The 27,801-nt window shown below is 40.0% G+C and overlaps 1 protein-coding gene across 1 annotated transcript in view; it reads right to left on the bottom strand.

Annotated features, from left to right (window-relative positions):
• TMEM236 (transmembrane protein 236) overlaps window positions 1-27,801 on the bottom strand; it is a 46,386-nt gene continuing 18,585 nt past the window's right edge. The window contains exons 3-5 of the mRNA XM_008056340.1: window positions 25,443-25,515; window positions 21,444-21,585; window positions 1-836 (exon numbers count right to left, since the gene is read on the bottom strand). Coding sequence (XP_008054531.1) covers window positions 253-836; window positions 21,444-21,585; window positions 25,443-25,515 — 799 coding nt within the window. The 3' untranslated portion in view covers window positions 1-252. The remainder of the gene's footprint in view (window positions 837-21,443; window positions 21,586-25,442; window positions 25,516-27,801) is intronic.

Below are 27,801 nucleotides of genomic sequence, written 5' to 3'. Positions count from 1 at the left end.
TTAACAACTAGCAGTTTCTAGAAATTCTTGAGAGCCAACTTATAAGACTATGAAGTTCCTTAAACTTAGCACCATTTATATACATAAAAAACTGATATGCCGGAGTTATTTAAAACAGCTTATTCTTTACAATCTAGCCTTCATTTCTTTCCATAGTGTAAAAACGTACGCCACCCCCAAAATAATTATTACAAATACACACATTTTCATTAAAAAAAAAAAAAATAGGTCTTACTATATCGCACTTTCTTCTTAAGATGGGAACACTTCAAAACTAGAGAAAATCCTGAGTCTGGTTAGGTAGTTGAAGTAGACATAAGACAGAGTCACTAGGACATTTTTACACAGGCCCAGTACCGGTGTGACAGTCCCCAGGGCGATAATTAAACCAAGTCTCACACAGACAAAAGGTAAATCCTGCAGCAGGACGCCCAGGGAGTTGAGAAGAGGGTTTTGGGGAGTGAATGTAATTCGAAGGAGAGAAATGAAACTGAATATGTAGACCGGATACAGCCAGCCTGACTTGTACACGGCGGGGTGGCCGGCCACACGCACCATTTCTATGGTGTCAGACCACAGGAGAAAACTCCACAGGAATATCTCTGATCGGACATCACGCCGGGATACTGTTCTCAGGATTCCCCAGTGAAAGGAGGGCTCCTGGGGTGCCCTTAGCACAGACACCTGGCTGTGGGGCGTGGCTCTGGGGGCTCGTGACATCTGGGTTCTGCTGTCTGCCTGGGGGGATGCAGGGTTTTCTTCACTTTGCCTTATTTGCTCCGTCACCGTTTTTATTTGTTGCAAAGAGGTCGTGTAGATGTAGCCATCTTCATTACCTGCAAGACATGTTTATTTACATGTTAAGTCTAAAAATATATCCATCTTAATTTACATAACATTCAAATAAAATTTTAAAATTAAATAAAATTAAGTGATTTATTCAAATTTCCTCCCGTAATCATCTGTGCAAGCCTTCGTTATTTGTATAAAGTGTTGTGACTTCCCAAAATACCAGGCGTGTTCACACTCAAATATTACACAAAAATGCATTCTAAACTCAAATAAGAAATACTTTTGAATTTATCTAAGCACTGTTTATAAATTCTAATATGAAGATAAATTTATACAAAATATTTCCACATTTGGGAATATGACAAACGAATCCCTTGGTTATGGGCTGTTCTTTTATTAAAAGATGGACCTCGACTTCATTATACTAAAATTCAATTTAAATTTAAAAGTGACATCCTAAGTGTTCTCTTATTTGAGGCCTATTTTACATCCAGAACTTTAAGTTTACAATGAGGGAGCACACAGAAAAAACACAGAGGTGGAGAAGGCTCTTAGCACCTAGATATTCTCCTGGATATGGATCCCAAGTCATTGTTACCATTTCATAGTAACAGCCATGACTGGTTACTCAGCTAAGCATTTTCACATGTTGTCTCAATTAATCTTTAGAACAGGCCAGGCACAGTGGCTCACACCTGTAATCACAGCATTTAGGGAGATTGAGGCAGGAGCATCACTTGAGGCCAGGAGTTGGAAACAAGCCTGGGCAACATAGCAAGACCCTGTCTCCACAAATATTAAAATTTGTGGGGCGAGGTGGTGTAAGCCTTTAGTCTCAGCTACTCAGAAGGCAGAAGGATCTCTTGAGCTCAGGAGGCGGCGAATACAATGAGTCACGATTGCATCACTGCACCCAAGCCTAGGTGACACAGCAAGATCCTGTCTCAAACAAAATAAAAAAATAAATCTCAGAACAAACATGGTAGGGATTTCTATCTCATTTTACAAATACAGAAACTGGGGCCCAAGAGGTCAAATGACACCCATATTCAAACACACGGTTAGTAATGAGCATAGCTGGAATTCCCGCCCAGATTTGTTTGACTCCTATTGGCAAACTCTTAACTTTATGGCTGTTATTATCTTCCTAAGGGCAATATATCATGTGCCATTTACAAAATATATGAATATTGGAAAATCAAATGAATCTAAATGTTCACTGGTTCGACCTTGCCATTTTATGACATGAAGCAGAGGTTCATAGTGTCGCTATGCCCTAGGTCTCCAGGCATGGCGTTTGCAGTTAAGACAGGATCTATTTGACCACTAGATTCAAAGTGAAGAGTGCCATTCTGAATCAAAGGCTGTCAAGCTGTTCTTTCCCAAAGGTCTTTGAAGAGATCAATAGGATTGGTAAATCTAAAGCATCTCTTCTGTGGTCGTGAGACTGTGTACCTGGTCAACACACCAGTCATTCGAATGAGTAGGGCGTGAGACTTATAGCCATCATATGTGTGTGTGTGTGTGTATTCCTCTCCGTGGACACATGGGTGTCGAGGCTGGATTATGAAGGAACCCAAGGGACCCTCAAATCTCAAGACCCACAATGTTGATGGTCATTGTTCTTATATATGAAAGGTATATAACATGTTCTTTTCAAACGGTTACCCACTTAAACACCTTTTTCTTGCTAAGAATTTATCAGACCTTCACAGTTTATTCAGTGAACATGCTGAGCTGTCAAATTTCATGATAAGAGAAAATTTAAAGAGAATCAATAGACTGAATAGCTCTAAAGGTCAAAGAGACAAAGTCAATACAAATTTATTGAACTGCATTGAGCTGAAAGTGAAAACACTTTAAAATAAATAAATTGTGATAACTAATACATGCTTACTATAAATAAGAGTATTAAAGGACATGATAAAGTTCAATTCTCTTTTATTCAATGAACCCATTATTTTAAAATTTTAAGTGTGAATTGAGCATTTTTATAAACTGAAAAATATCTAAGTTCTTGATTACACATTACTGACTTCTGGCATGAATCATTCATGGATACACGCCAGCACCCATGACCTTAGAAACCTCTTCAGCAACCTTCCAAGTCACAGTGCCCTGAGTGGGTATCACCTTAATAAATAATACTCAAGTAAAAAAGGAAATTATATACCAATTGACTATTATTTTTAAATTTATAAAATCATTTCTTTTTAAACTCTGATGCTCGCTTGCACCAATTGCATCTCTCCTTGTATTTCTTAAAATTCAATACAGAAAATGTGTCTTAGAATACGTCATGTCCTAGAGAACTTTCCTTCACCTTGTAGTAGATAAAGCTGTTTGAATGAAAATCCAAATGCCTTTGTCAACATTAAGAGCACAGTGTATAATTTGGGCTTTTGGAAGATGATTGCAAATTCAGCATTGTTTCAAAGCCAGGAAGTGGCAATCTCAAAAAGTGACACATTAACATTTTTTAAACAGTGAGAGTCTTAATATCTGAAGCTAAGAGCGTTGGTGTGAACAATGAATTCTTAGCTAGAGCTTTTGATGAAATACATGTGTACCATATTTGGTGAAATTAGGGTTGGGACCATTGTATCTCTCCATAGCTCAGTAGAGACTACTTTAGATTTGGGGGCACAGGGACTCTGCTTCCTCATTTCCGGTGAGAAGCACCAAAACCATTAACTGGAAATCTCTGCGGGCCTCCCAGAGGCCAGGGAGAGTTGAGGAAGCCAAGAAATCTTTTGGTCATTGGAGTAGACCAACAAACGTATCTCTGAGCAATGTACACATCTATTTATTGAATGCTATTCTCTTTGGTTCCATGATCAGTTTCTTCTCCAAATTAATACTTTTACAATGTCCACTTACAGCTGGAGTTTTTTCTCTTGTTTTTGTTAGTCATGTGTTGCTCTATTTGGGTAAGACAATATTCATTTATGCAAAATCTGTGAAGGATATAAGTGTACAGAGAGCAATCTGCTCACTTCCTGAGAGGCTCACAATGCTCTGTAAAATGTAAAAATAGCAGCCGCTTGTGCAGTTCCCACATCTGATGCCAGTTGCAGAAACAACTTTTGGTCTTCACTGTGCAAACTAAATAATGAAGGAAATGTAATTTCAATAAGAGGTACGTGTTTAAGTAGGTAACTACTACCTATTGTATGTTATTATTTATTTATATGAATTTATTTCTACCTCTAACTTGTCCTCCAAACGTTTTTGGTAGCTTATAGGGAAGAAAATAAGATACAAAATTACAATTCAGTCGTGAGGTGTTTTCTAGCGTGAGCATGTATTCCTCTTGCAAAGAGAATCAGAAAGTAATAAGTTATCTAAATAAAAAGAGAGAAGGCGGCCGAGAGCGGTGGCTCACTCATGCCTGTAACCCCGGCAATTTGGGAGGCTGAGGTGGGAGGATTGCTTCAGCCCAAGAGTTCGAGACAAGCCTGGGCAACATACTGAGATCTTGTCTCGATAAAAGATTTAAAAATTAGCCAAGTGTGATGGTGCACGCCTATAGCCTCAGCTACTTGGGAGGCAGAGGCAAAGGGATCGCCTGAGCCCAGGAGGTCGAGGATGTGATGAGAGAGGGAGGGAGGGAGGAAGAGAGAGTGGGCGGGAAGGAAGGAGGGAAGGAGAAAGAAAAAAAGGAAGAACCACAAGAAAAGACACCGAAAACAAACAGGAATAAAGCTGATGGTAAAAATGCATTAGTTAGACTCCAAAACGCCTGTTAGGAGCAGACATCCATTGCAGTGCTGCACCAAGCTGGACATTGGCAGATGGTGTAGTAAATAGTCTGACAGCCCCACCATCGTGGCTCTAAGTCACCTGTAATCACACTAATAAATACAGAACAATAAATGGTGGCAGGGCTTTGAAAGGAAGTGAATGCTGTGATGAGATTATCACAGAGGATTCCAATTAGCCTGGAGAGTCAAGGGAGGCTCATCTGAGAAGTGACAGTTAAGCAGAGATGGGAAGAATAAGTAGAAATGAATCAGGTGAAGAATGGAAATAAGAATTTGCCAGGCAGTGGGAACAGCATGTAAGAAGACCCTTCACCTTGCCTGAGTTGAAAGAAGTAGGGTTCGGGGAGAGGTGGAGATGCAGAGAGGGGGTGGGCTAGTATTTTCTACACACCGGGCACCTAAGCTCTTTATAGGCATTCGAGTAGCGGTCCCCAACCTTTCATGGCATCAGGGACGGGCTTCCTGGAAACCACGGACGGAGGGGAGGGTGGGGATCACCAGGCATCAGAGCCTCAAAGGAACCACAACCGAGATCCCTGGCATGCGCAGTTCACATTGGGGTTCAAGCTACTGTGAGAACCTAAAGCCGCCACTGATCTCACAGCGCTGAGCTCTGCTCGCCCACCGCTCGCCACCTGCTGTGCGGCCCAGTTCCTGGCAGGCCACAGACCAGTACCGGTCCATGACCCGGGGGGTTGGGGATTTCTGTGTTAGATCACTTATGGAAACTCTATGATGTCGATATTATTATTTTCCCATTTCGTTTTATTTTTGCTTTTTTCTTTTTTGGAAAAAAAGATCTTGCTCTGTTGCCCAGGCTGGAGTGCAGTGGTGCGGTCATAGCTCACTGCAGCTTCCAGCTCCTGGGCTCAAGCGATCCTCCTGCCTCAGCCTCCCCTGTAGTTGGGACTATAGTCATGAGCCACTAAGCCTGGCTAATTTTTTTTTTTGTACAGATGGGGACTTACTATGGTGCCCAGGTTGATCTTAAATTCTTAGCCTTTAGCAATCCTCCCGCCTTGGCCTCCCAAAGTGCTGGGATTACAGTCACGAGCCATCACATCTGGTCTATTTTCCCATTTTAATGGTGAGTAAACTGAGGCACAGAGAGATTAAGCATTGTTTCCAAAGTCACACAGTTAGCAAGTAGAGAGAACAAAACTTGAATTCCAAACCCTTAACTCCTATACCACTCTATGGCAGAGATGGATTTTAGAGAGACTTGTGGGCCAGAAAAAAAGTTTTAGACTTTATTCTAAGTTCAATAGAAAGCCATTAAAGAGCTCTGAGCAAAAGAAAGACCCACTGAGCGGAGCGTGTATGGTAGTAGAATCAAAGAAGGCACAGAGAAGTCAGCAAAGAGGCTGCTGACATGCAACAAGCTTGTTCCCCAGTTCCCAGCAACCAGAAGATAATTACTCAGAAAAAAATTATGACTAGTCTTAATTAGTAATTTCCAAAATCTGTTTTTCCTGAAGGGAAAATGTTCTGGCGGAAGCTAAAAACTAATGATTTAGGCATAACTAAAAAAAAAAAAAAAAGAGAGAAATCTGAAGAAAAAAATCAACAGAAGCTAAAAACTAATGATTTAAGCATAACTCTAAAAAAAAGAAAAGAAATCTGAAGAAGAAAATTAACAGTCCTATTAAGTGATTTTTAGAAATCATATTAAGCACACAAAACACCCCACTCATTATAACCTTAAAGGGCAAGATAAAAAAAGGCAGTAAGTTAAAATATACTCTGAGATTAAGTATAGACACTGTTATTTTGACATTATATACTCACTAAGGTAAGGAAGACCAGTGATACTGGCAACTAATAAATAATGAAGCATGACACCTACCTTATGGGATGGTTCTAATGAAGAAATAAGTCAACGTCTGTAAAGCACTTAAAAATAGCATCTGACACATCACAGATGTGTTCAATAAATAAAAAGTAGCAATAGCGAAATAATTTATTGTTTTCAATTCATTGGAACAGAATAGAAAACATCAGAATGCAGTAAAGTAAATAATCAGAGTGATGATAATTTGTTAAACTTTGGTTATGGCTACACTGTTACTCAGTATCCCAGATATTGGGAGAGGGCAAACATTACAGAAATAGTGTCACACTACAGAATCTTAACAAGATCACAAGTTTAGCTCTCATATTTGCCTGTTTGTATCACAAAGAAAGATGTTACCCCACAAAGATAAGCTGTGCAGATGAGACAGCTTATACCAGCTAACAGGAGCTCACTTCCCTTCCCAAGTCCATGATCAGTGTTCGGTGATATCATCTCGGTAGCTGAAATTGGTCATGGTGGAAAAATGTACACCACAGAAATTGGCAAATGCTACAAGTCAGGACTTTCCCCTCCCCCTCCCTACCCCATCTCAGAGAGGCAGCTGGTTAAACCAGCACATGACTGCCTCTGTTCAAACCTGTGCAAGTTTTCATCAAATAATAATAATGAACTCAAGGCAAATATTCAGCCATCATCAGTTCTAGAAAAGCCCATGGGCACACATTCTCAGCTATTAAATATAGTTGTGGGGCAACTTTCTTTACAAAAGGCTTTATGTTGTTATCCAGTAAATTTAAAAGCCCTAAGGTTCAGTTTCAGTTCCCTGCCATGCATTGCATAAATCTGACAATAAATAAATGTGTCATTTCTGGATTTTATGCAATATGAATTTTTAAGAAAAATATCTTGCCAGAGGACACAACTGGAAGATGGTTAGAAGAGCATTTACCCCTTTATCATTGCTTTATAGAGTTACCTTACACTGGACAAGTACAGCTAAAAACTGATTAATATTATCAGTTTAGAAATATTCCATTTTTGAAAACTTTCTCATTTACACTTCCTAATCTCCAGCTTTTCAATCAGGATATTCTGGCCCTTCTTCCAGATGATGTTTTTAGACTAGAGAATGTGACTTACTTTACTTTAAATTATAAAAATGTAAATAATATATATTATATACATAATTTATGTATTTATGACATATATTTCTAGATATGTTTGAGTAGAAATATACAATATACACAGTAATACATGCTTCTTCGTGTTCCCTTATTCCTATTGGGGTCCCTGGAATATTTATTTTACAATATACATAAAAATAATATAATCTTGAATATCCTTAAATAAAACATAAGGCCAAGCACAATGGTTCCCACCTGTAATTCCAGCACTTTGGGAAGGCCTAGACAGGAGGATTGCTTAAGCCCAGGAGTTCTAGACAAGCCTAAGCAACATAGTGAGACCTTGTCTCTACAAAAAATAAAAAAATCAGCTGGGCCTGGTGGCTCATGCCTGTGGTCCCAGCTACTTGGGAGGTTGAGGGGGAAGATTACCTGAGCCCAGGAGGTTGAGGCTGTGGTGAGCCGTGATGGTGCCACGGCCCTCTAGCCTGGGCAATAGAATGAGACCCCGACTCAAAAATAAAATAACATAAATAGTAAGGTAGAGTGTTGAGAAGCATATAGTTCTCTCATCACCAAATAGAAATAATTCTAGACTTCCAAAGAGTTTGAAATGCCGCTACTCATATGTTCTGCATTATTACACATTCTTAAGAGCTTCAAGCGCTTGGATACAGACTCTAGGTAGGAATTCCTGTGTGAGCCTGACTGGGTGACAAAAGGGACACATACGGGAAGGAACCTGAGCCACTGCCTTCAGAACACGACCTCAGCTTGAATCATACATACGTACCAGTGTAGCTTATTAACGTCTCACTATGCCCACGAGGCTGCCCGTTTCTACTCACCATTACAGCCCCAGCACCTAGCAGCGTGCATGACATTGGTATGGAACAGATCCACCCTAAAGATGTGCGGAATAAAAGGTGGGAGGAATTTCTTTTCTGATGTCCATTATCCTGAAAGAGCAAGAGCATCCTTGGACTAAGGCAAGTCAGCCAAAGCATAATAGCTCGGCTCAGTAATGATCACCCAGAGTCAAAGGGTAGGACGGGGAGTCTTGCACAGGGTCTTCCTCTCAGGTCACCCTCTGGCCCGTCCTGAAGAAAGCCCTTTAAGCAATGCCATAAGGACTGACTTAACAAGGCCTGGAAGATGTCGGGAGCACCTGGCCGTGCAGCCTGGGGACCCATGTAGCTCAATGGTAAGAGATGTATCATGGTATTGAACCCAACAGAGCATGCCAGTGCAGCGTGGCATTGCACAGCCAGGCAGCACTTGGGCGGAGAGATGGCACCAGCAGCAGGGGTTCGCAGCACGTCAGAGGCCTACCCGGGCACCGGCAGTGTTGAGGGGTCACCAGGCAGGAGAAGGAAAGAGCAGATGTGGGATTCCAAGAAGACCAAGCTCGCAAGCTTGCAGGAAGCAGCTCTTAGAAACACCCACCCAGGCCGGGTGTGGTGGTTCAAGACTGTAATCTCAGCACTTTGGGAGGCCAAGGTGAGAGGATTGCATGAGCCCAGGGGTTCGAGACCAGCCCAGGCAACTTGGTGAGCCCTCGTCTCTACCATAAATCTAAAATTTAGCTGGGCATGGTGGCGCACGCCTGTAATTCCAGCTATTTGGAAGGCTGAGGCAGGATCGCCTGAGCCCAGCAGGTCGAGGCTGCGGTGGCCGTGAGTGTGCCAATGCACTTCAGCCTGGGCAACAGAGTGAGACTCCAACTCAAAACAAAAAACAAACAAAAAAAACACCCACCCATCCAAAAATAGGATTTGGGGTCCCAAAATAGCAAGTGGAATGAGAACATGAGAAAAATGATGCTTCTATAGACAGGACCTATTATTAATACACACACATATAAACAAAAAGTGACCAAGAATATCTGTATGTTATGCAGGCATTCAGCTCTCTTCAGTTTAAGACAAGAAAATCTAGATATTGAAAATCAATGACCTGTGACTTTCATTTCAAGCTGGGGCCATAGTTTTGCTTGGTTCATAATGATATGGAAACCAAGGCTTGCATGATAAAGTAATGTATGCTGAATTCTTTATGTTCCCTTATTCCTATCAGTCTCCCTGAAATACTTATTTCCAAGATATTCTGCAAGTCTCAAGTGTCTCATTTTATGTACTAAAATTTTTCTCAATTTTTTTTACCACTTCGGAAAGAAAACAATTGAACAACAAATTGGTCACATCACGCAAAGCTGTCAAAAGCAAAGAGAGCCTTCACCGAACATTTGATAGCACCTCATGTTTAATGTCTGTAGGCACGGGACTCACTCCAGCATCATTTTTGGCCCAATCTCCATGGGTCTAATCTTGACAGCTGGTACTTCATTAGAAGTTATAAATCAGAAATCCTACCCCTCTCTTACCCCAGTCTAGTGAATGATCACTCACTTCTTGAGAAGAAAAAAAAAATCCTAGAACTGACATACTCTCCCGAAACTTCCTTCTTCTAAACAGCAAAAGGACGGTATGAAAGGAAATTCGCCCCCTTCTTGGCATGGCCCCGAACACAGTGTTCCTCATACTCATCCCTGAACATTGCAAAACGACACATCATGGAAACCCAACTCACACACTAGACCCATCTTGTATGATAAGCTATTTCTTAAAAAGAACCAAAGAGGAACTCAAAATGTCATTCATTTAACTCAGAAAAAAAGCAGCGTCTTTTTTTTCTTCCTTTTAACCTCTGTGATATTGCTTATATTCTATTTGGTTAAGGTGTCAAGAGTGACATTTCAAGAAAATCTGGAAAGCAAGTTCCTTTAAGGATTTGGATTGGCCGCCTAGCTATTACCTTGATCTGTGTCACAGCTCCTAATACTTTCTATAATTCAGGGTTCTCAATCAGGGTGATTGAAGACTTTTCTGGTGGTTCTGGAGGAAACCCAAGGCTAAGAGCTCCTGTGTAAATTTTTGTTGTTGTTGTTTGTTTGTTCTGTTTTTGTTTTTGAGTTGGAGTGTCATTCTGTCGCCCAGGCTAGAGTGCAGTGGTACACTCACAGCCACCCCAGCGTCAGCCTGCTGGACTCTGGTGATCCTTCTGCCTCAGCCTTCCAAGTAGCCGGAATTACAGGCACACACTTCCACGCCCAGCTAATTTTTATTATATTGTAGAGATGAGGCTGGTCTCAAACCCGTATGCTCAGACAATCTACTTGCCTCGGCCTCGCAAAGTGCTGGGATTACAGACTGAGCCACCGAGTCTGGCCTGTGTAAATGTTAACAGGTGGCCCCCAATTCACTGGAAATAGCTTATAAATTCAATTAAAAAAACTATTCTTGGCATTCATTTTAAGAAATTAAATTTTGGAGTCTAGTGGCTCACACTTTAAATCCCAGCACTTTGGGAGGCCAAGGTGGGAGGATTGCTTCAGCTCAGGAATTTGAGACCAGACTGGGCAACTTGGACATCGTCTCTACAAAAAATTAGCCAGGTGTGGTGGTGTGCACCTGTAGTCCCAGCTACTCAGGAGGCTGCAGCGGAAAGATCCCTGAGCTCAGGAGGTCGAGGTTGTCATGGGCCATGATCACGTCCCTGCTCTTCAGCCTGGGCAACAGAGTGAAAGCCCAACTCACAAAAAATAAAATAAAATAAAAAATAAAGGGAATTAAATTTTGTAAGTCAATAAGAAGGAGAAATAACACAGAAAGAAATAGTTCCTTTCCTTATTCCCATTCTGGCTCTGCAAACTCCCAAACATGAATCAGTCCTACAGTTCTATCTTTTCTACATTCAATGTCCAGATTTCTCAGTAATATCACATAATCTTGAAGGGTTGAGGACAAGTTCCTGATGTCACTCTTAGCTGTACCTTCAGCATCACTCTTTCCTCCCACCTCTCTCACCCCAACCCACTTATTTCCACTCCCCACAGCAGTTACTGCAGAATTCCCCCATTCTGGGGATTCTCTCCCTTCTATCCATCGCCGTTGTTCTCAGCAGAAAATGTGCTTCCTACTTCACGAGAAATCGGGGCATCATCTGATGTCAACTGCCCTTCCTTCTCCCTATCTGCCTCTATTTACTATACATTTTGTGAATCACCTGGGAGCTTTAAAAATGACTTGTGCCTGGGTCCTATTTCCAAAAATTATATTGTTATAACAATATTTAAAATTATATATTATGTGATATATATATAATATCAAAATATATTCGATCTATTTTTAAATTACCTGGGGTGCAGCCTAGGCATCAAAAGTTTTTAAAGCTCCTTAGTTGATTCTAATATACAGCCAGGAGTCAGAACCGCTGCTTTTAATTAGAGATATAAATCAGAGTCATCCAATGAGATCTTCCTTTTAAAAAACCCACATATGCCCAAGTCTCATCCCGAGAGATCGTGATTTAGTTCATCTGGGGTGGCTGTGCTTGGCATTGATATTGTTAAAGCACTTCATCAGTGACTTTTTATATGTTAGAAATACTACTAGAAGAAACAGACAGAAATGCAATCGAGGAGGAGTTCTAAAAGCTTTGCCAGGTCAAGTAAATACTCAATGCTTATTGTGTCTAATTTATTGGTTACTTATAAATTAACAACTTTGCGCCCTACAGAGAACCCAACTTTTCTTCATTAAACATTTAAATGTAAAAATTTTAAAGAAAATAATTGGTAAATAATTTTCACCAGCAGCGAAAAAGACTTTTTAAGCACAATGCCCAAGACTGAACAATAAAGGAAACATTGATAGCTTGCACTATATCAAGATTAAAAATTGTCTGTATCAAAAACACTACAGTAAGCTGGGTACTGTGGCTCATACCTGTAATCCCAGCATTAGGGAGGCTGAGGTGGGAGATCACTTGAGCCCAGGAGGTTGAGGCTTTGACTGTGCCATTGCATTCCAGCTTGGGCGACAGAGTGAGACCTCGTCTCAAGAAGAAAGAAAGGAAGGAAGGAAGGAAGGAAGGAAGGAAGGAAGGAAGGAAGGAAGGAAGGTAAGAAGGAAGAAAGGAAGGAAAAAAGAGAAAAAGAGAAACCACTATATTAAAAAAAAAAAGATAAATGAAAACTCTGAAATAATATGCTACATAAAAGGCAAAACTTAACATCTTTAAATATATGGAACTCATGAATCAGTAATTTTAAAAAATGGACATACCAACAGAAAAACAGGTCAAGGGCATGAAAAAATATATATCACACATATTCACGTCACATCATAAATATGACATATATATGTCATATGATGTGACACATATGTATATATGTGTATATATATAGATATGATTTTTTTAAAAATACAAAATAAGCAATAAACCTCTGAGAAAACATTAAACTCAACTACTACTTTAGAAACCAAATTATAGAAGCAATCAGATACTATTTTGCCTATGGTACAATTTTGGCAAAGATGAAATGGAATAAATTATCCAATGTTACAAGGTTGAGGAGAAACAGGTGTTTGCTTGCATTGCTGTTTAGAGGGTACATCAGGCCATTCTTTAGAGGGGGAGCAATTTGAAAATACATATGAAAAACCTTAAAAAGCTTGCATACACTTCAAGCCAGAAAGTCTATATCTAAGCGTTTTAACCTAAGGAAAGGATCCTTTCTGCTGCTGAGATCCCTAGAGCATGACCCAAGTCTCTGGGTATTAAAAGACTACATTGGAGGAACTGGGCCAAGGCCACTGTGAGCAGATTTATTCGAAAACCTTCCCCTGCCAACGTCATACCTGGCACTCCTCACCGATGTGACAGTGGACACCACCTTCTTTGCAGAGGGTTGAGGTTTTCCACTCAAATAGCCTGGTGACCTCACTGCTAGTGAGCTGTCTTGACCATGTAGATAGCCCTCACACAGCCAAGCCACCCTTGCCACTCGCGGCGATTACACAACCCGTTTATGACCTCCTCCAGATCTCTCTGCCTGTGCAGCCAGTCCCTGATAGTCACTTTCTTCTGTCAGCCTTGTTGCCAAGGAGTCTGGGCATGAGCAGATGCCCAGGTCTTCTGAGGACGCCTTGAAGTCATCCTCTTGATATCATTCGGCCCTCTTCCAGCAGCAGTTAACTCTCTCCATCCCCAGCGTCTGTTGTGCCAGTCACTGCACTGAGAGGTCTCTCACTCTCATACACAGCACAGGGTCCCTTTAAACACCAACCACCTGTACTATCCATGTTCATGTCCTTCGTCCATGACTTGTCACCCCTGCCCAACACAAAAACACGTTGCCTTACTCATTCAAACCGTATCCTTGTCCTTCTCAACTCTTTTTATGCCTGAACAAGAGTCATAACAGCAGCGTTTATAATAGCTAAAAACTAGAACAAATCTACTTGTCTAACAACAGGGAATTCGCTAGATGTATCATGGTTCATTAGTATGATGGAATATTATTCAACCAATAAAAACGGCACAGGACCAGGCACATGCCTGTAATCCCAGCACGTTGGGAGGCCGAGGTAAGAGGATTGCTAGAGCCCAGGAGTTGCTTGAGCAACATGGCAAGACCCATATGTACAAAAAAAATCAATAGAAGTAGCTGGGTGTGGTGGCATGCACCTGTAGTCCCAGTTATTCAGAGGCTGAGGTGGAAGGATCACCTAAGCCCAGGAGGTCAAGGCTGTGGTGAGCCACTGTACCCCAGCCTGAATGACAGAGTAAGATCCCAACTCAAAAAATAAATCAAGGCACAGTAGAAGATGTCATAACAAGAATGATATCCACCATACCTTGTTGGGAAAAAAAAATTACAAAATAGGTTTTCTTAACTAATAAATGTACATCAAGAGGCTATCAGTCATAAATCTCTAGTTTGTAGGATTACGGTTTATTTCCCTTTTCTTTTTTGTTTATGTCTATTTTTTAGTCTTTTAAAATGGATAGGTATTATTTGGAAAGACAAAATATTAGAAATAAATAATTCAATATGGCAGGTTTATTAAAAAAGGCGATTCGTTTTTCAAAGGCGTTTGAGCATAAAGCCCATGTGTAGCCAGTCCACCAGGATGGGTCTACTCTCCCAAAGCTGAAATTGCCTCAAGGCCCTAGACGAGGGCTCACTCTGCCTCTAGGTGCAAAGTCCTGATTCCCAGGGAGCTGAGCCTGGAGAGACAGAAAGCTGGAGACCTCACTTTTGGGACTGCCCTGGAGATAGAATAGCCTACCACTCTAAATGAGCTCCTGGATTTGTGGTTTTCAAAGATTTAGCAGAAGAACCTCTTTTCTTTATTTTTGAATGAAATCTCACATAAAATATCAACTTTTAGCAAAAATTGCATTGATCCAGATGAAATAAGAGTTGGGATATCCACAACCTCCAACTCAGTTTTCCCCTTTGCCCCAATATACACACACACGTGTGTGTGTGTGTGTGTGTGTGTGTGAGAGAGTGTGTGTGTAGCTCTTAAAATTGCTTTAGGTTTTTAAAATGATAATTTGATAAACAAGCAGTTATTGGTTGGTTTTAAGAAGGTAACTTACACGTCAGCAACACGTTTGTTGATTCAGGGTGTGAAACCCAACCAAAGTTATTTTTACTTCCCAAACACAACCATTCACTACATACACATCTGAGTTCCCAGAGGCCCAACCTTCTTTCTAAAAAAGCTTTCCTTTGTCATGTCTACCTGCAAACTCCTGCCAATAGCGGGTTCTCCCTTTCATCTTTTCTGAGCTCCAACACCTTAGATACAATTAAGTTTTCCTTCATCTGTGGCCGCATAGTACTTTAACTACTGTGCTCTATAATACCACCTTGCAGCACGGTGTCTGGGCTGGGCTTTGAGTACTGTTCAAACGTGTCTGAAAGGTAGGACTGAAAACTCCCACCATAACTGTGGATAGCCTCATGTGTCTGTTTGCATCCACTGATGTAGATGGGGATTAAGGAATCTATGTGGTGACAGAGAAGGGACTCTAATGGTGACCATGATTGGGGTTCAGGCAGATAGAAACTACGAGACCATGTCTGGCTCTGCCACACTCAGTCACAAGTTCTACAGTTAGGAGGGGAAATGGTGGTTTCCAGGAGAGTAGATGGCCATTACCTAAAATCACTAATGCCCAGCCAATCTGTTGGTAGATATACATTCTAGGACTAAAAGGCTGTGTTTCCAAAGATAAACAGCTCTTCCGTATTCTGTTTGGGACCTCTTTAGAAAAGTAGAACTCACAGAGGTTGTACTAACTTGCACCTCTACACAACTGTCTTGAGTAAGCGTTCCCTTTTCACCCACCGCACTCCGTGTATTCTCACTTATAAGTGGGAACTAAACTAAGAATCTGGAAAGGCATAGAGAAGGGTATAATGGACACTGGGGACTCAGAAAGGGGAGGGGAGGGGGAAGGGGTGGAGGAATGAAAAAATCACTGTATCAGGTACAATGTGCACAGGTGGGACTGGTGACTAGACTTAAAGCCCAGACTTCCTCACCACTATACAATACGTCCATGTAACCAAAAACTATTTGCTCCCCCAAAGCTACTGAAATAAGAAACAAAAAACAAACAAAGGAACAAACATAGAACTCAGTGGAAGAAATCCAAAGAAATTCCTCAGTGGAAGGAAGAGAGGTAATCAGTCTCAAGCAGTAGCTGTACCTCAGTTAATATCCCAGAGGCAAGTATCAGCACTGCCAAAGTGTTGAGAGCAGAGTCTAGAAGGGATGCTGGGAAGAAGGCGAGCCAAGGTGTGCGTACAGAAAAGTGAGAGGTCCAATGCGCTATCCAGCAGCATAATAAAAAATATTGATTATATAAAAAAGAAAAAAGAAAAATACACTCCTTCACACTACAGGCAATTACAGTAGTTAAAACCTCACAAGACAAAGAAAGGCCCAGGCTCATTATAAAGGCCTTTCTTTTTCCTAACATATTTTTGGATGCACTTGCTGCATCACTGTGCCCATGGGGCTGGGAAGCAACCTCTGGATCAGCCCGCAGGCACCCCATCATCACATGCTAAACGGAGCAGGTCAGAATGAAGTGTTTCCTGGGTTGGCATCCTGAAATCTTCTAGAAGGTTTTACTCCAGGGCAAGACCAAATTTCCAAATGACAGAGTCTCTAGCTGAAGAGGCAATGTGGTAATGAAGGAAAAATCTGGACTCTGGAGTCAGGGAGCATGCAATTCAAAGCTAAGTGCTACCATTTACTAGACGTGTGGTTGTGGGCACATCGCTCTAATTTTCTCAGATTTATTTTCTTTGTGCATGTATAATGCAAAGCATGAGATGGCATTCCAAATGTTGAAAATATTAAGTTGGATCATATAAAATAGATCAGATAGAAGTTAGATGTCATTTTTTTCCCTAACAGAAATTTTAAAAAGAAAAAGCTAACACCTAGTGCTGACCAAAGTGTAGGAGACAGACTTTTTTCCTGTGCTACTGGTTTGCTACATGTAACACAGGGAAAATATTAGTATCTCTCTCATGGTGCTGTTATGGGAATTAATAAATTAGTATATCTAAAATTATTGGAACTCTCCAAAGCACATTATAGGGCTGGCAAGTGTCAGCTATTATGAGTACTTTTATTACTGATGAGAAAGTGATTTGGTGCAACCTTTCTTGAGGACTGGTTGGCTGCATGTTTCAAATCCTTAAACACAGGCATAAACTGACCCTATAATTCCTCTTTAATTATTTATCCAGAAATAAAGTAACATGTGGGCAAAGACCTGGATACAAAATGTTCCTTGCAGTGCTGTTAGAATAGTGAAAAGTTAGAAATGTGCAAAATGTTGAACATTAGCTGACTGGTTGAAAGAAATTCCTATTGCTATAGGATGTAATAGTATGCAGTACTGAAATATAGCCTTGCCAAAGTATGTATTTTTTACTATGAAAATATATTTACAACCTACCATTGAGTGAAAAAAATTACAAAAAAGCATGTTTAGTATGACCCTGTTTTTGAAAAAAAGCATGCATATTCATATATGTATGTATGTATAACAAAAGTTTTTTCTGGAGTGGTAGAATTACTAGTGGCTTTTAAAAATCTGACTTTTTGCTTATTTATGCTAATTTTTGCTAAAATAAATATATATTTTATTTGTATAAATTTAAGAAGTAGAATGTAATTTTGAACTATGAGTGAATCCATCACCCAATAATGTACGTTGTACCCTACAATAAATGTTTTATGTAAAAAAGAAAAAAAAAAGAAAGGAATAAATTAGTTACTATGTATAAAGTCATTAATAAAAAGTATATGTGGACTTTAAAAAAAAGAAAAAGAAAAGTGAGAAGCTGAGAGTAAAGCAGAAGCAGCGGGGTAGCCAATGGTCTGGACCAACAAAAAAAGGCACAGGAGACACACAGTGGGTCTGGCTTTTAAATGGGAGCAGAAACAAGATGGCAGAGGAAGAGGAGGTGGAGTTCCAGTCATTGATACGTTAAGAGTCAGCTGGCAAAATTCAGATGGAAACGTTGAGGTGTGCTCCCTTGTAGCCACAGAACAGTAAGAGTGGGAGACATTCAAGCTATCCTTTGTTTTCTTGCTATTTGTTTAGAAAACTGGGATTGACATTGACTTTTTTTTTTTTTTGAGACAAGGTCTCACTCTGTTGCCCTGGCTGGAGTGTAGTGGCACAAACATAGCTCACTGCAGCCTCAGACTTCTGGGCTGAAGCAATCCTCCTGCCTCAGCCTCCCAAAGTGCTGGGATTACAGGCCTGAACCACTGCACCCAGCTGAGATTGGCATTCTAAGCTACTATGCACATTTGTGAGAGTTCCATGCCTCAGAGATCTACGTGTCAGAAAAACATTCCCATGTGAGACTCAATCTACATGAAACGATGCACTTAGAAGTTGTTGCAAGCCGGGCTCGGTGGCTCAGCCTGTAATCCCACACCTTTGGGAGGCTGAGGTGAGTGGATTGCCTGAGCCTGCGGGTTCGAGACCCACCTGGGCAGCGAGACCTCATCTCTACAATAAATCAAAAAATCAGCCGGGCATGGTAGCACATGCCTGTAAATCCGGCTACTCGGAAGGCTGAGGCGGAAGGATTGCCGGAGCCCAGCAGATCGAGGCTGCGGTGGCCGGAAGCGGCCACTGCACTCCAGTCTGGGTGACCGAGTGAGACTCCAACTCAAAAAAAAAAAAAAAAAAAAAAGAAGTTGTTGCATAGTAATCACTTAATACTGAGATATTTTCACTGGCAATAGAAAGTCAGTAGAAACATTACTTGGTCTGGTGAAGATGACTTTAAGCATAAGCACATTTCATAAGCAGAATAATTTTTATCTAAAAATTTGGAAAAGGAAGAGTTACACTAAGATTAAAGCTTTATAGTATAAAATGAAGACGGCTAGGATGCTCCAAGAATATCCCTAGGTCCAAGCACTGTAGATTACCTTAGTTTTCTTTAGCATAAAGTCAAAACTACCACAAGCTCACAGACAAGCATGAGTTGTAAACTATCTGAATAGAGCACAGAACATATTTGCTTTCCTCACATTTTCATTTTCTTTCCCCAAATGACCCTAGATCTTGTTCATTATCCATCCCTACCTCCATTTTTAAAAATCCTGAAGTACGGCATGTAGTGAAATCATACATGTAGGTTCAGATTTATGTATTAAGATGTATATGTTAATGTATTTCTATATGAATTTTTCTTCCAGGGAATAAATGAGAATGACATGTGGATTCAAAATTCACATAATTTATTTTAGTAGCATGCATGTTAAAATGAGCAGAGGAGACTGGGTTCAAGGTCTGCATACAAGTTAAATGCATATGTCTTTCATTTTTACAAAGGCATTTGAGGGAATGTATGTCTGCAAAGTGTGAATGAATTAAGTGGTGGGGCTATCGCACTAGACATTAACCCTCCTAAATTTAGGCAGGGAGGAGCTCAAGAAAGAGGCTCATCAGATAGGAAGAAGCAGTGATACAAGATGTTCTAGAGTCTTCTCCCCAAGACCTGCTTCTTCTTTGCGTGGCCTCTTTCAGTTCTCAGTGTCATCATCACTTTTGAATACAAGGAAAACTCCTCATTAAAAATCCAACTTATCACTAACAAAAATGAAAAGCCATTAATTTATTCCCAAAAATATACATGTGCATTCCCTTTCTTTTTCTTTTGGAGATGGGTTCTTATTATATTGCCCAAGTTGGTCTTGGACTCCTGGGCTTAATTGATCCTCCCAGAGTGCTGGGATTACAGGTGTGAGCCACCATGCCCAGGTGTGCATTTCTTTTTATTTATTTATTTATTTATTTATTTTTTATTTTTGAGTTGGAGTCTCAGTCTGTCACTCAGACTGGAGTGCAGTGGCCGCTCCCGGTCACCGCAGCCTCAACCTGCTGAGCTCCGGCGGTCCTTCCGTCTCAGCCTTCCAAGGAGCTGGAACTACAGGCGCGTGCTACCACGGCCAGCTAATTTTTGATTTATTGGAGAGATGAGGTCTTGTCAAGTTGCCCAGGCGGGTCTCAAACCCGTGGGCTCAGGCAATCCACTCACCTCGACCTCCCAAAGTGCTGGGATTACAGGCAGAGCCACCGAGCCTGGCCTGTGCATTTCTTTTTAAAAGGGAACCTTTAATGAGGACAGAAAATTTTAATTAGCATGAAAAATACAGTCATCAGAAACAATCTAATTTGAAGCAGAGTGCAATCCCTCCCTCAGGAGGCAGAGGCAGGGTGAATGTCTAAGTCCAGAAGTTTGAGACCAACCTGGAAAACATAATGAGACCCCATCTAAAAAAAAAAAAATCTAATCTAAAAATAGACGAATTCTTAAGAAATCTAAAAATGTAGCAAAGCGTTTGGAGAATCCCAAATCTCCTCAGGTTTGCGATGGATACACTTGGTTCTGGAGGCAGATGTGACTTGGGAATGCCTTTTCCTGGCTGGCATATTCTTTGCTTGTCACCTGTATTAAGTTAGACATATCAGACTGTCGTCTCCCACCCAAGGACAGAGTGCAATATAGGAGGCACAGAGCCTCGGATTTCCTGGTGGCCTCCAACTCAGTTTTGCTTTCAATCTGGTTAGCAAGAGTGACTGGAAAGAGGGTGGTACATAACCCACAAATGATTGACTGGCTCTAGTGGTGATCCCTGGTACTTTGAAACATTCTCCCACAACTCACTCAATTTACCCCATTCACCCCATGAAGAAGCAGTCTTACAAAACCTATCCATTCCAAAACGCGCGATGTGACAAACTCTCAGTCACACAATAATTAGCATGTAAATCTTGCCCATTAAACACAGAGGCTAGCACATGAAATTGAATGAAAGTTGAAGGCATTTGTGACTGAGTAAACAAAATATTCAGTCAACAAAATACTTATTTTTAAGGCCAATCTGTGTTTAGTTTCAACTGATCATTTTGAAGGAATGTGGCATAGTTGGATCTTATTAGTGTGATTTTTGGCTTTTTCACAATCCACAATTAAAACTATAATTCTCTAGGACAAAACTGCCAGAGTCATATTAACTTTTGTAGCAAAGGCATCTAAACTAAACTCTTTATTAATTCATCTGAATGTGAGATTTTAAGAGTGTTCCTGGAAAAATGCAAATCTATAGTAATTTGCTTAGATAATTTCTCTCTGGAATAAACATTAAGGTTGTTGGTATTAAATATTTGGTAACATTTAATTAATCAATACTACCAAAATGCAAATAATATATGAAAATAGCTGTCTAGCTAACAAGGTAGGTCTAAGTTTAATTATGTTTAGCTACTTGGGGTGCTGAAGCAGAAGGAATCACCTAAGCCCAGGAGGCTGAGGATGTCATGAGCCATGATTGTCGTGATCAAGCAACTGAACTCCAGCCTGGACGACAGAGTGGTACTTCAACTCATAAATAAATAAATAGATAGATAAATTTTAGATAGCTTCATTTGCAGTCTTCTATCAGTTATGTTAGCCCTAAGAAAAGGTATCATTAAATACGTCATCAGATAACAGGGTGGCAGAAAGGTGAAAAATACATCAAACTTTTAAAAATACTCATATTTAAAAGGAACACTTACTCTTCTGACTCCCTCTAAGAGGATATATCCTGAGTTTTTCAATAATATCAACCACGATCAAAGACGTCAGAACCAGAGAGACGGGGAGGTCAGGTAACTTATCCGGTAAGACATCAGTGGACCCATTAATGTTCTTTTGAACCTGTTTTGAGCAAACCATTTAGAGGTGTTACATTATTGCACTTTCTTTGTTCAAAATTCTTTCAGTAGTCCGAATGAAGTACTACATTGATTATAAGCACATTTACTAAAAAAAATAGAAGCTTGTCAGGTTCTAAACTCCACAAGGTTTTGAACTATTTCTAAAGATTCAATAAGGATTTACATCAATGGAGGTGCTTTCAATTAAAGACAGAGCTTTTTTAATACATGCAAAAATATAATAGTAGGCCCCTGTAACTGTGAGATGGGTAATTCGTTCCAACTAGACTGCTAAGCAGAGCTTTTGAGGGTCTAACCACAAAGAGATAGGAAGACAAATATTAACATGTAAAGTCTTCCAAGAAGGGAGATTCAGGTAATTTCACCTAGACTTTGGAACATTTCCTTCACCTGACTAAGGTAGCTACAAAAAAATCCTATAGCAAAAGCATCGTATTAATGGTGAAAAATAGAAAATTTTTCCTCTGAGATAAGCAAAAGACAAAGATGCCACCATGATCGTTTCTATTCAACATTGTCCTGGAGGTATTAGCTAGTCTAATAGGAAAGAGAAAGAAATAAAGCAACCCCCTTGGGTCCCCTCCTGCTCTGGAAGCTTTTCTGTCCTCTCAATAAATCCTGCTTTCAAAAAAGAGAAAGAGAGAGAGAGAATGAAAGAAATATTGGATAGAAAGAAATACAGGCTAGGTGCAGTAGCTCATGCTTGTAATCTCAGCACTTTGGGAGGCCAAGGCAGGATTGCTTGAGGCCAGGAGATCAAGACTAGCCTGGGCAACATAGTGAGTCCCTGTCTCTAAGAAAATAAAAATTAGCCAGGAATGGTGTTGTGGACCTGTAGTCCTAGCTACTTGAGAAGCTGAGGTGGGGAATAGCCTGAGCCCAAGAAGTTGGAGCTGTAGTGAGCTGTGAGCATACCACTACACTCCAGCCTGGGTGACAGAGCGAGAGCCTGTCTCAAAAAAAAAAAAAAAAAAAGGAAAGAAAAGAAAAAATAATAATTATGAATAGGCTATATAAACTTATATGAATGAAATCTACCCAAAATGAATAAATTATATCTAAATACCAAAGACAAAGAGTTAGAAAATAAGACTTTTTTTTTTTAAGGTGGAAGGATCGCCTGAGCCCAGCAGGTCGAGGCTGCTGTGGCCATGAGCATGCCACTGCACTCCAGTCTGGGCCACAGAGTGAGACTCCAACTCAAAAAAAAAGAAAAGAAAAGAAAAGAAAATGACAGGTTAATCCTAAAATTTATATGAAAAAAACCAAAGGACAAGAAACTCTGGAAGAAAAAGAACAAGGAAGAAAGATGTATTTTTCTGGATATTAGGAACTATTATAATACCAAAATTAAGACAGTGTGTATTAGCACAGGAATAGAAAACTTGGCAATGGGACAGGACAGAAAGCCCAGAATCAGATTACATACATGCACACTTGACTTATAACAAAGGAAGCACAGAAGAAAAATGTGGGAATGACAGACTTTTTAATAAATGGTCCTCAGTTCATTGGTTGCTATTTGAGGAAAACAACTTGAAACTTGAACTCCTACCGCACAACATATACAAAAATCAGTTTGTGACTATGATTCTAAAAGAAAATGAAGAAACAATAGAGTCTCCAAAATATAATTAGGGGAATAGGTTTGGGACTTTGAGGTGCAGATTCACAAAAATAACAAACTCCTCTAAAAAAAAAAGTAACCAGAAGCATTATCTATAAAGGAAAAAAATTATAAGCTGGACTACTTTTCAATTAAGAATTTCCTTGCATCAAAAGATACCATTAAAAGTATAATGGTAAAAAAAAAAGGGGGGGGTAAGTCATAGAGGGTGAAGATATTTGCAATACAAATAATCAAAAAGAACTTGTCATCAAACTATGGAAGTCACTCTTCCAAATCAACTTTTAAAAGATAAGAAACACAAACATAAAATGGACAAGATGAAAAGATGTTCAACCTCTTTAATTGTTGAAAAAAATGTAACTTAAAACTACAATGAGACTCAGGAAGATACCCACCAGAAGAGCCAAAATGAAAAGATCTATGATTTAAGCACTGGTGAGAATATGAAACAACAGGAAAGCTCATCTCTGTTCGTGAATTCTATAAAATTACTATAGAAATCAGTATAATCCCCTTGGAAAACTGTTTAGCATTATCTGTTACAATGTAACATTTGAATATCTCTTGATCCATCAATTCTATTTGGCCAACTGAAATGCTTGCACATGCACACCAAGGGACATACCCATGATATTCACAGCAGCATTAGTTGTAATAGCCAAAACTGGAAACAACTAAAAATGGCCATTCAGAATAGAATGGATAAATCAGTTGTGATCTTTTCATAAGATGAAATAGAGCACAGCAATGAAAAGGAAAGAACTACAGTTATACAAAAAGCATGAATGACCCTCACATTCATACTTCAAATAAAAGAAGACAGACATCATTCATTTCCCCTTGTAACAAGTTCAGAAACAAGCAGACAGTCTGTGGTATTTGATGTCAAGGTAGAAGTGACTTTGGCAAGGAAGGAAAGGCAGTCGTCGTTACAAGGGATAGGGAGAGAGCTGGCCAAGGTTTACTTCTTGACCTGAGTAGTGTTTACACAGGGGTTTGCTTTATGGTTACCGTACATTCATGTCTTGTGTACTTTTCTGTTTATGTGTTATACTCAGTGAAAATTAGAAAAGAAAAAAAAAAGGGAAAGAAAAATAAGCAACGGGAGTTGAGACATCATAAAAAGAACCAAAAAGGGCTATCAAACTCCAACTATACCACTTACAATAGTGTTGCTCCTTGAAAGACTGTAAACTGAATTTTTACAGTTCTTGCAAAATTCTGGAGTGATTTATGAGGTCTTTGTGGGGGGGGGGACTGACAAATCTAGATGGAAATATTCATCCGTTGCCATTTGTTCGATGCAAAGTACATCTGTGTGGTCTTCCGAAGTTATCCCATACATTCATACATTGTCCTAATGGAGCATCTAGGATGTATTCCAACAATCTTAATCTCTGATCTCATACACTACTTGGTCTCGCTCACAACATTTATGATTCTTGTTCTAATTGCTTGCTTATTTTTCTCTTTCCTGTCAGTAAATAATTACTGAAGACCAGAAACTCCGCCGTATTTCCTGACCTCTGTATCCCTAGTGCCTGGCGTGCAATATGCTCTTAATGACCATTTGCTCAACATATAAATTACTATCAAAAAGTAATTTAAGCTGTGTACTTTAGTGAAGTAAAAGTTATCTTTCATAGCCTTTCACAAATTAATAAGATTAGTAGAACATTCTTCTTTGACCTTGTTAAATAATAAAGTTCCCCCAGCCTAAAAGAGCTACCGATAATGTTCCTGCCCTGCAGACATCCATCTGAATCTTTCTGAAGTCATATTTAGTAAAAACAAAACTCAAAGTTATTTTTAAATAAATAGCATGTGCCAATTATTTGTCAGTGGATATCTCATCAAAGGTCTTAGAATGTAAGTGGTTGTTCCCTGAGATCCTGTTGTATTCATTTAGGACTGAGGACAATCATGAAAAACATAAGGTTGGTTGAAGAATGTAGATTGACTTTCAAATTCCTTACTTTTTGTTATTTAAAAATAACGTATCGGTCACTCACACACAAACACAAAGGTCATTTTTTAAAAACTGGCTTCTGGACCTTCTTCTATAATCACCGAGGTAACAATGATCTTAGAAGATCGGATTAAATAAACTTTAAGAAGTTTGTTGGGCATGCTGTTCTATTAGATTCCAAGAACAAGACATTTAATAATCTCAAAATCTTGCAGAGAAAGAAATCAGAATTCCATACCTCAGTCACAGCTATAGAAAAGGTGAAGCTGGGGAGTGTGGTCAGCACGACGCACATCATCATAACAGGTCTCCTAGCAAAGGAGAAAAAATAAGCCAAAGCAATCACGTTCAAGATCAACAGTTCCTCTTACATTTTGCTAATTTGGCAGTTCCTGTTCCATTCATCTATAGTTTTTCTAAGAAGTTACTGCTTCCCTATTTCCATTTCCCAAATGTTTGAGTATGGCAAAGAGGAACACGCGCAGAAACCAGAACGCTTTTCTAGAACAGAGGAGTGAGAGATTTCCAAAGAATCCAAATAATCAGCAAACCATAGGTTACTAAAAGTGTTGAAGAGAAAGTCAAATGACATTTGACATTTGAATAATTCATTAATTAGCATCCCACCCAAAAGGTCAGGCTTTGTGACCAACTGAAAAATGGATCAGCATGACTTTCAAGTTATATTACAACCTATGTTGTAAAGTTGATTTTTCAAAAAACACATTAAGAGATAGCCAACTATTAGATATTTACAGATTCCTTGAAGTGAAAACATTTGCTTTTTTCTTTTACTTGAACCAGAAAAAAAATCATATATACAGAAAAATAACATAATTTTTCAGCCAGGCTCGGTGGCTCAGCCTGTAATCCCGCGCCTTTGGGAGGCTGAGGTGAGTGGATTGCCTGAGCCCGTGGGTTCGAGACTCGCCTGGGCAGCGAGACCTCATCTCTACAATAAATCAAAAAATCAGCCGGGCGTGGTAGCGCACGCCTGTAATTCCGGCTACTCAGAAGGCTGAGGCGGAAGGATCGCCGGAGCCCAGCAGGCCGAGGCTGCGCTGGCCGGGAGCGGCCACTGCACTCCAGTCTGGACGCCAGAGTGAGACTCCAACTCAAAAAAAAATCAAAACAAAACATAACTTTTCAAACTTGTTTTTGGACCACTTCTTACATCTTGCATAGTTTATCAAATAGTTATTGAGATATATTATGTCTAGAATACTTACCTTAAGACAGAAAAAGTGTAAATGCACATTTAGCATCATTAATTTATGGGAAGACAAACGATACTCAAAGTTTTCTGTAATGAAATATTTACCACCTCTTTCCTTGGTTGATTTATATTTTCTTAATTCTATTTATATGATAATGTGTTTCTAAATGCAGGCAGTGTCAAATGTTTTCAAATTATCAACAATTTCTCTTTGATCCTGTCTTGTCTTCCTCATTCCAGATCTCTCTTAGATGTTGTAGTCATAAACATAAATTAGAAGGTGAGATTACCCCTCTCTCACAGCCAGACGCAGCATCTGACCTATCCAAAACCAATTATAGTGGGATTTTATACTGGTAGCTTTGCTTCTTCGTCTGAGCCTAGATCCAAGTTCCTGCAGCACTAGGCTTTCTAAGTAAGATTAGCTAAATCATTCATAAAGTCCTCTTCTTCTCAACTTGACCTCTAAAAGATGAGAGTACCCAGGGGTAATTTCTGGGTCTTTTCTTTTTCTTTTTTTTTTTTTGAGTTGGCGTCTCATTCTGTCACCCAGACTGGAGTCCAGTGGCCGCTCCCAGTCACCGCAGCCTCGACCCGGTTGGGCTCCGGCGATCCTTCCACCTCAGCCTTCCAACTTTTCTTTACCTATATTATTTTCCTGGATTACCTCATCTAGGGTCATGACTTTAAATAAAAGCCATTTGCCCATGACTCCCAAATATATGCTAGTCTTTTTGCTTAGCTCTGAGCTTTTACAAAACGATTTGACATCTCTTGTATGTCAAAGAGGCGACTCTGTAGGGTATGGTGGCTCATGCCTATCATCTCAGCATGCTGGCAGGCCAAGGAGGGAGGATCACTTGAAGCCAGGAGTTTTAAACCAGCCTGGGCAACATAGTGAGATCCCATATCTATAAAAAAAATTTTTAAACTTAGCTGGGTACAGTGACACGCACCTGTAGTCCTAGCTACTCACAGGGCTATGACAGGAGGATTGCCTGTGCCTGGGAGGTCGAGGTTGTGGTGAGCTGTGTTCATGTCACTGCACTCTGACCTGGGCAACAGAGTGAGACTCTAAACAAATAAAAGGGCAACTCCTTTTGCATACCTGTTCCAATCTGTCATCCAATCCTGTCTGATTCACTGTCAAAATCCATTTCAAACCCGTTTTCTGCTAACAAACACCATAGTTTATGCACCTTCATCTGCAATATTTCCTAACTGGTTTTCTGGTTTTTTTTGTTTTGGTTTTTTTTTTGAGTTGGAGTCTCACTCTGTCGCCCAGACTGGAGTGCAGTGGCCGCTCCCGGCCACCGCAGCCTCGACCTGTTGGGTCCGGCGATCCTTCCGCCTCGGCCTTCCGAGTAGCCGGAATTACAGG

Source organism: Carlito syrichta, unplaced genomic scaffold (genome assembly GCF_000164805.1).
Source record: "Carlito syrichta isolate Samal-C Ts95f unplaced genomic scaffold, Tarsius_syrichta-2.0.1 Scaffold302327, whole genome shotgun sequence".
In the NCBI taxonomy this organism is placed as follows: Eukaryota; Metazoa; Chordata; class Mammalia; order Primates; family Tarsiidae; genus Carlito; species Carlito syrichta.
The sequence above is the reverse complement of the archived record's forward strand: the minus strand, read 5'-3'. Positions and strand labels throughout refer to the sequence as shown.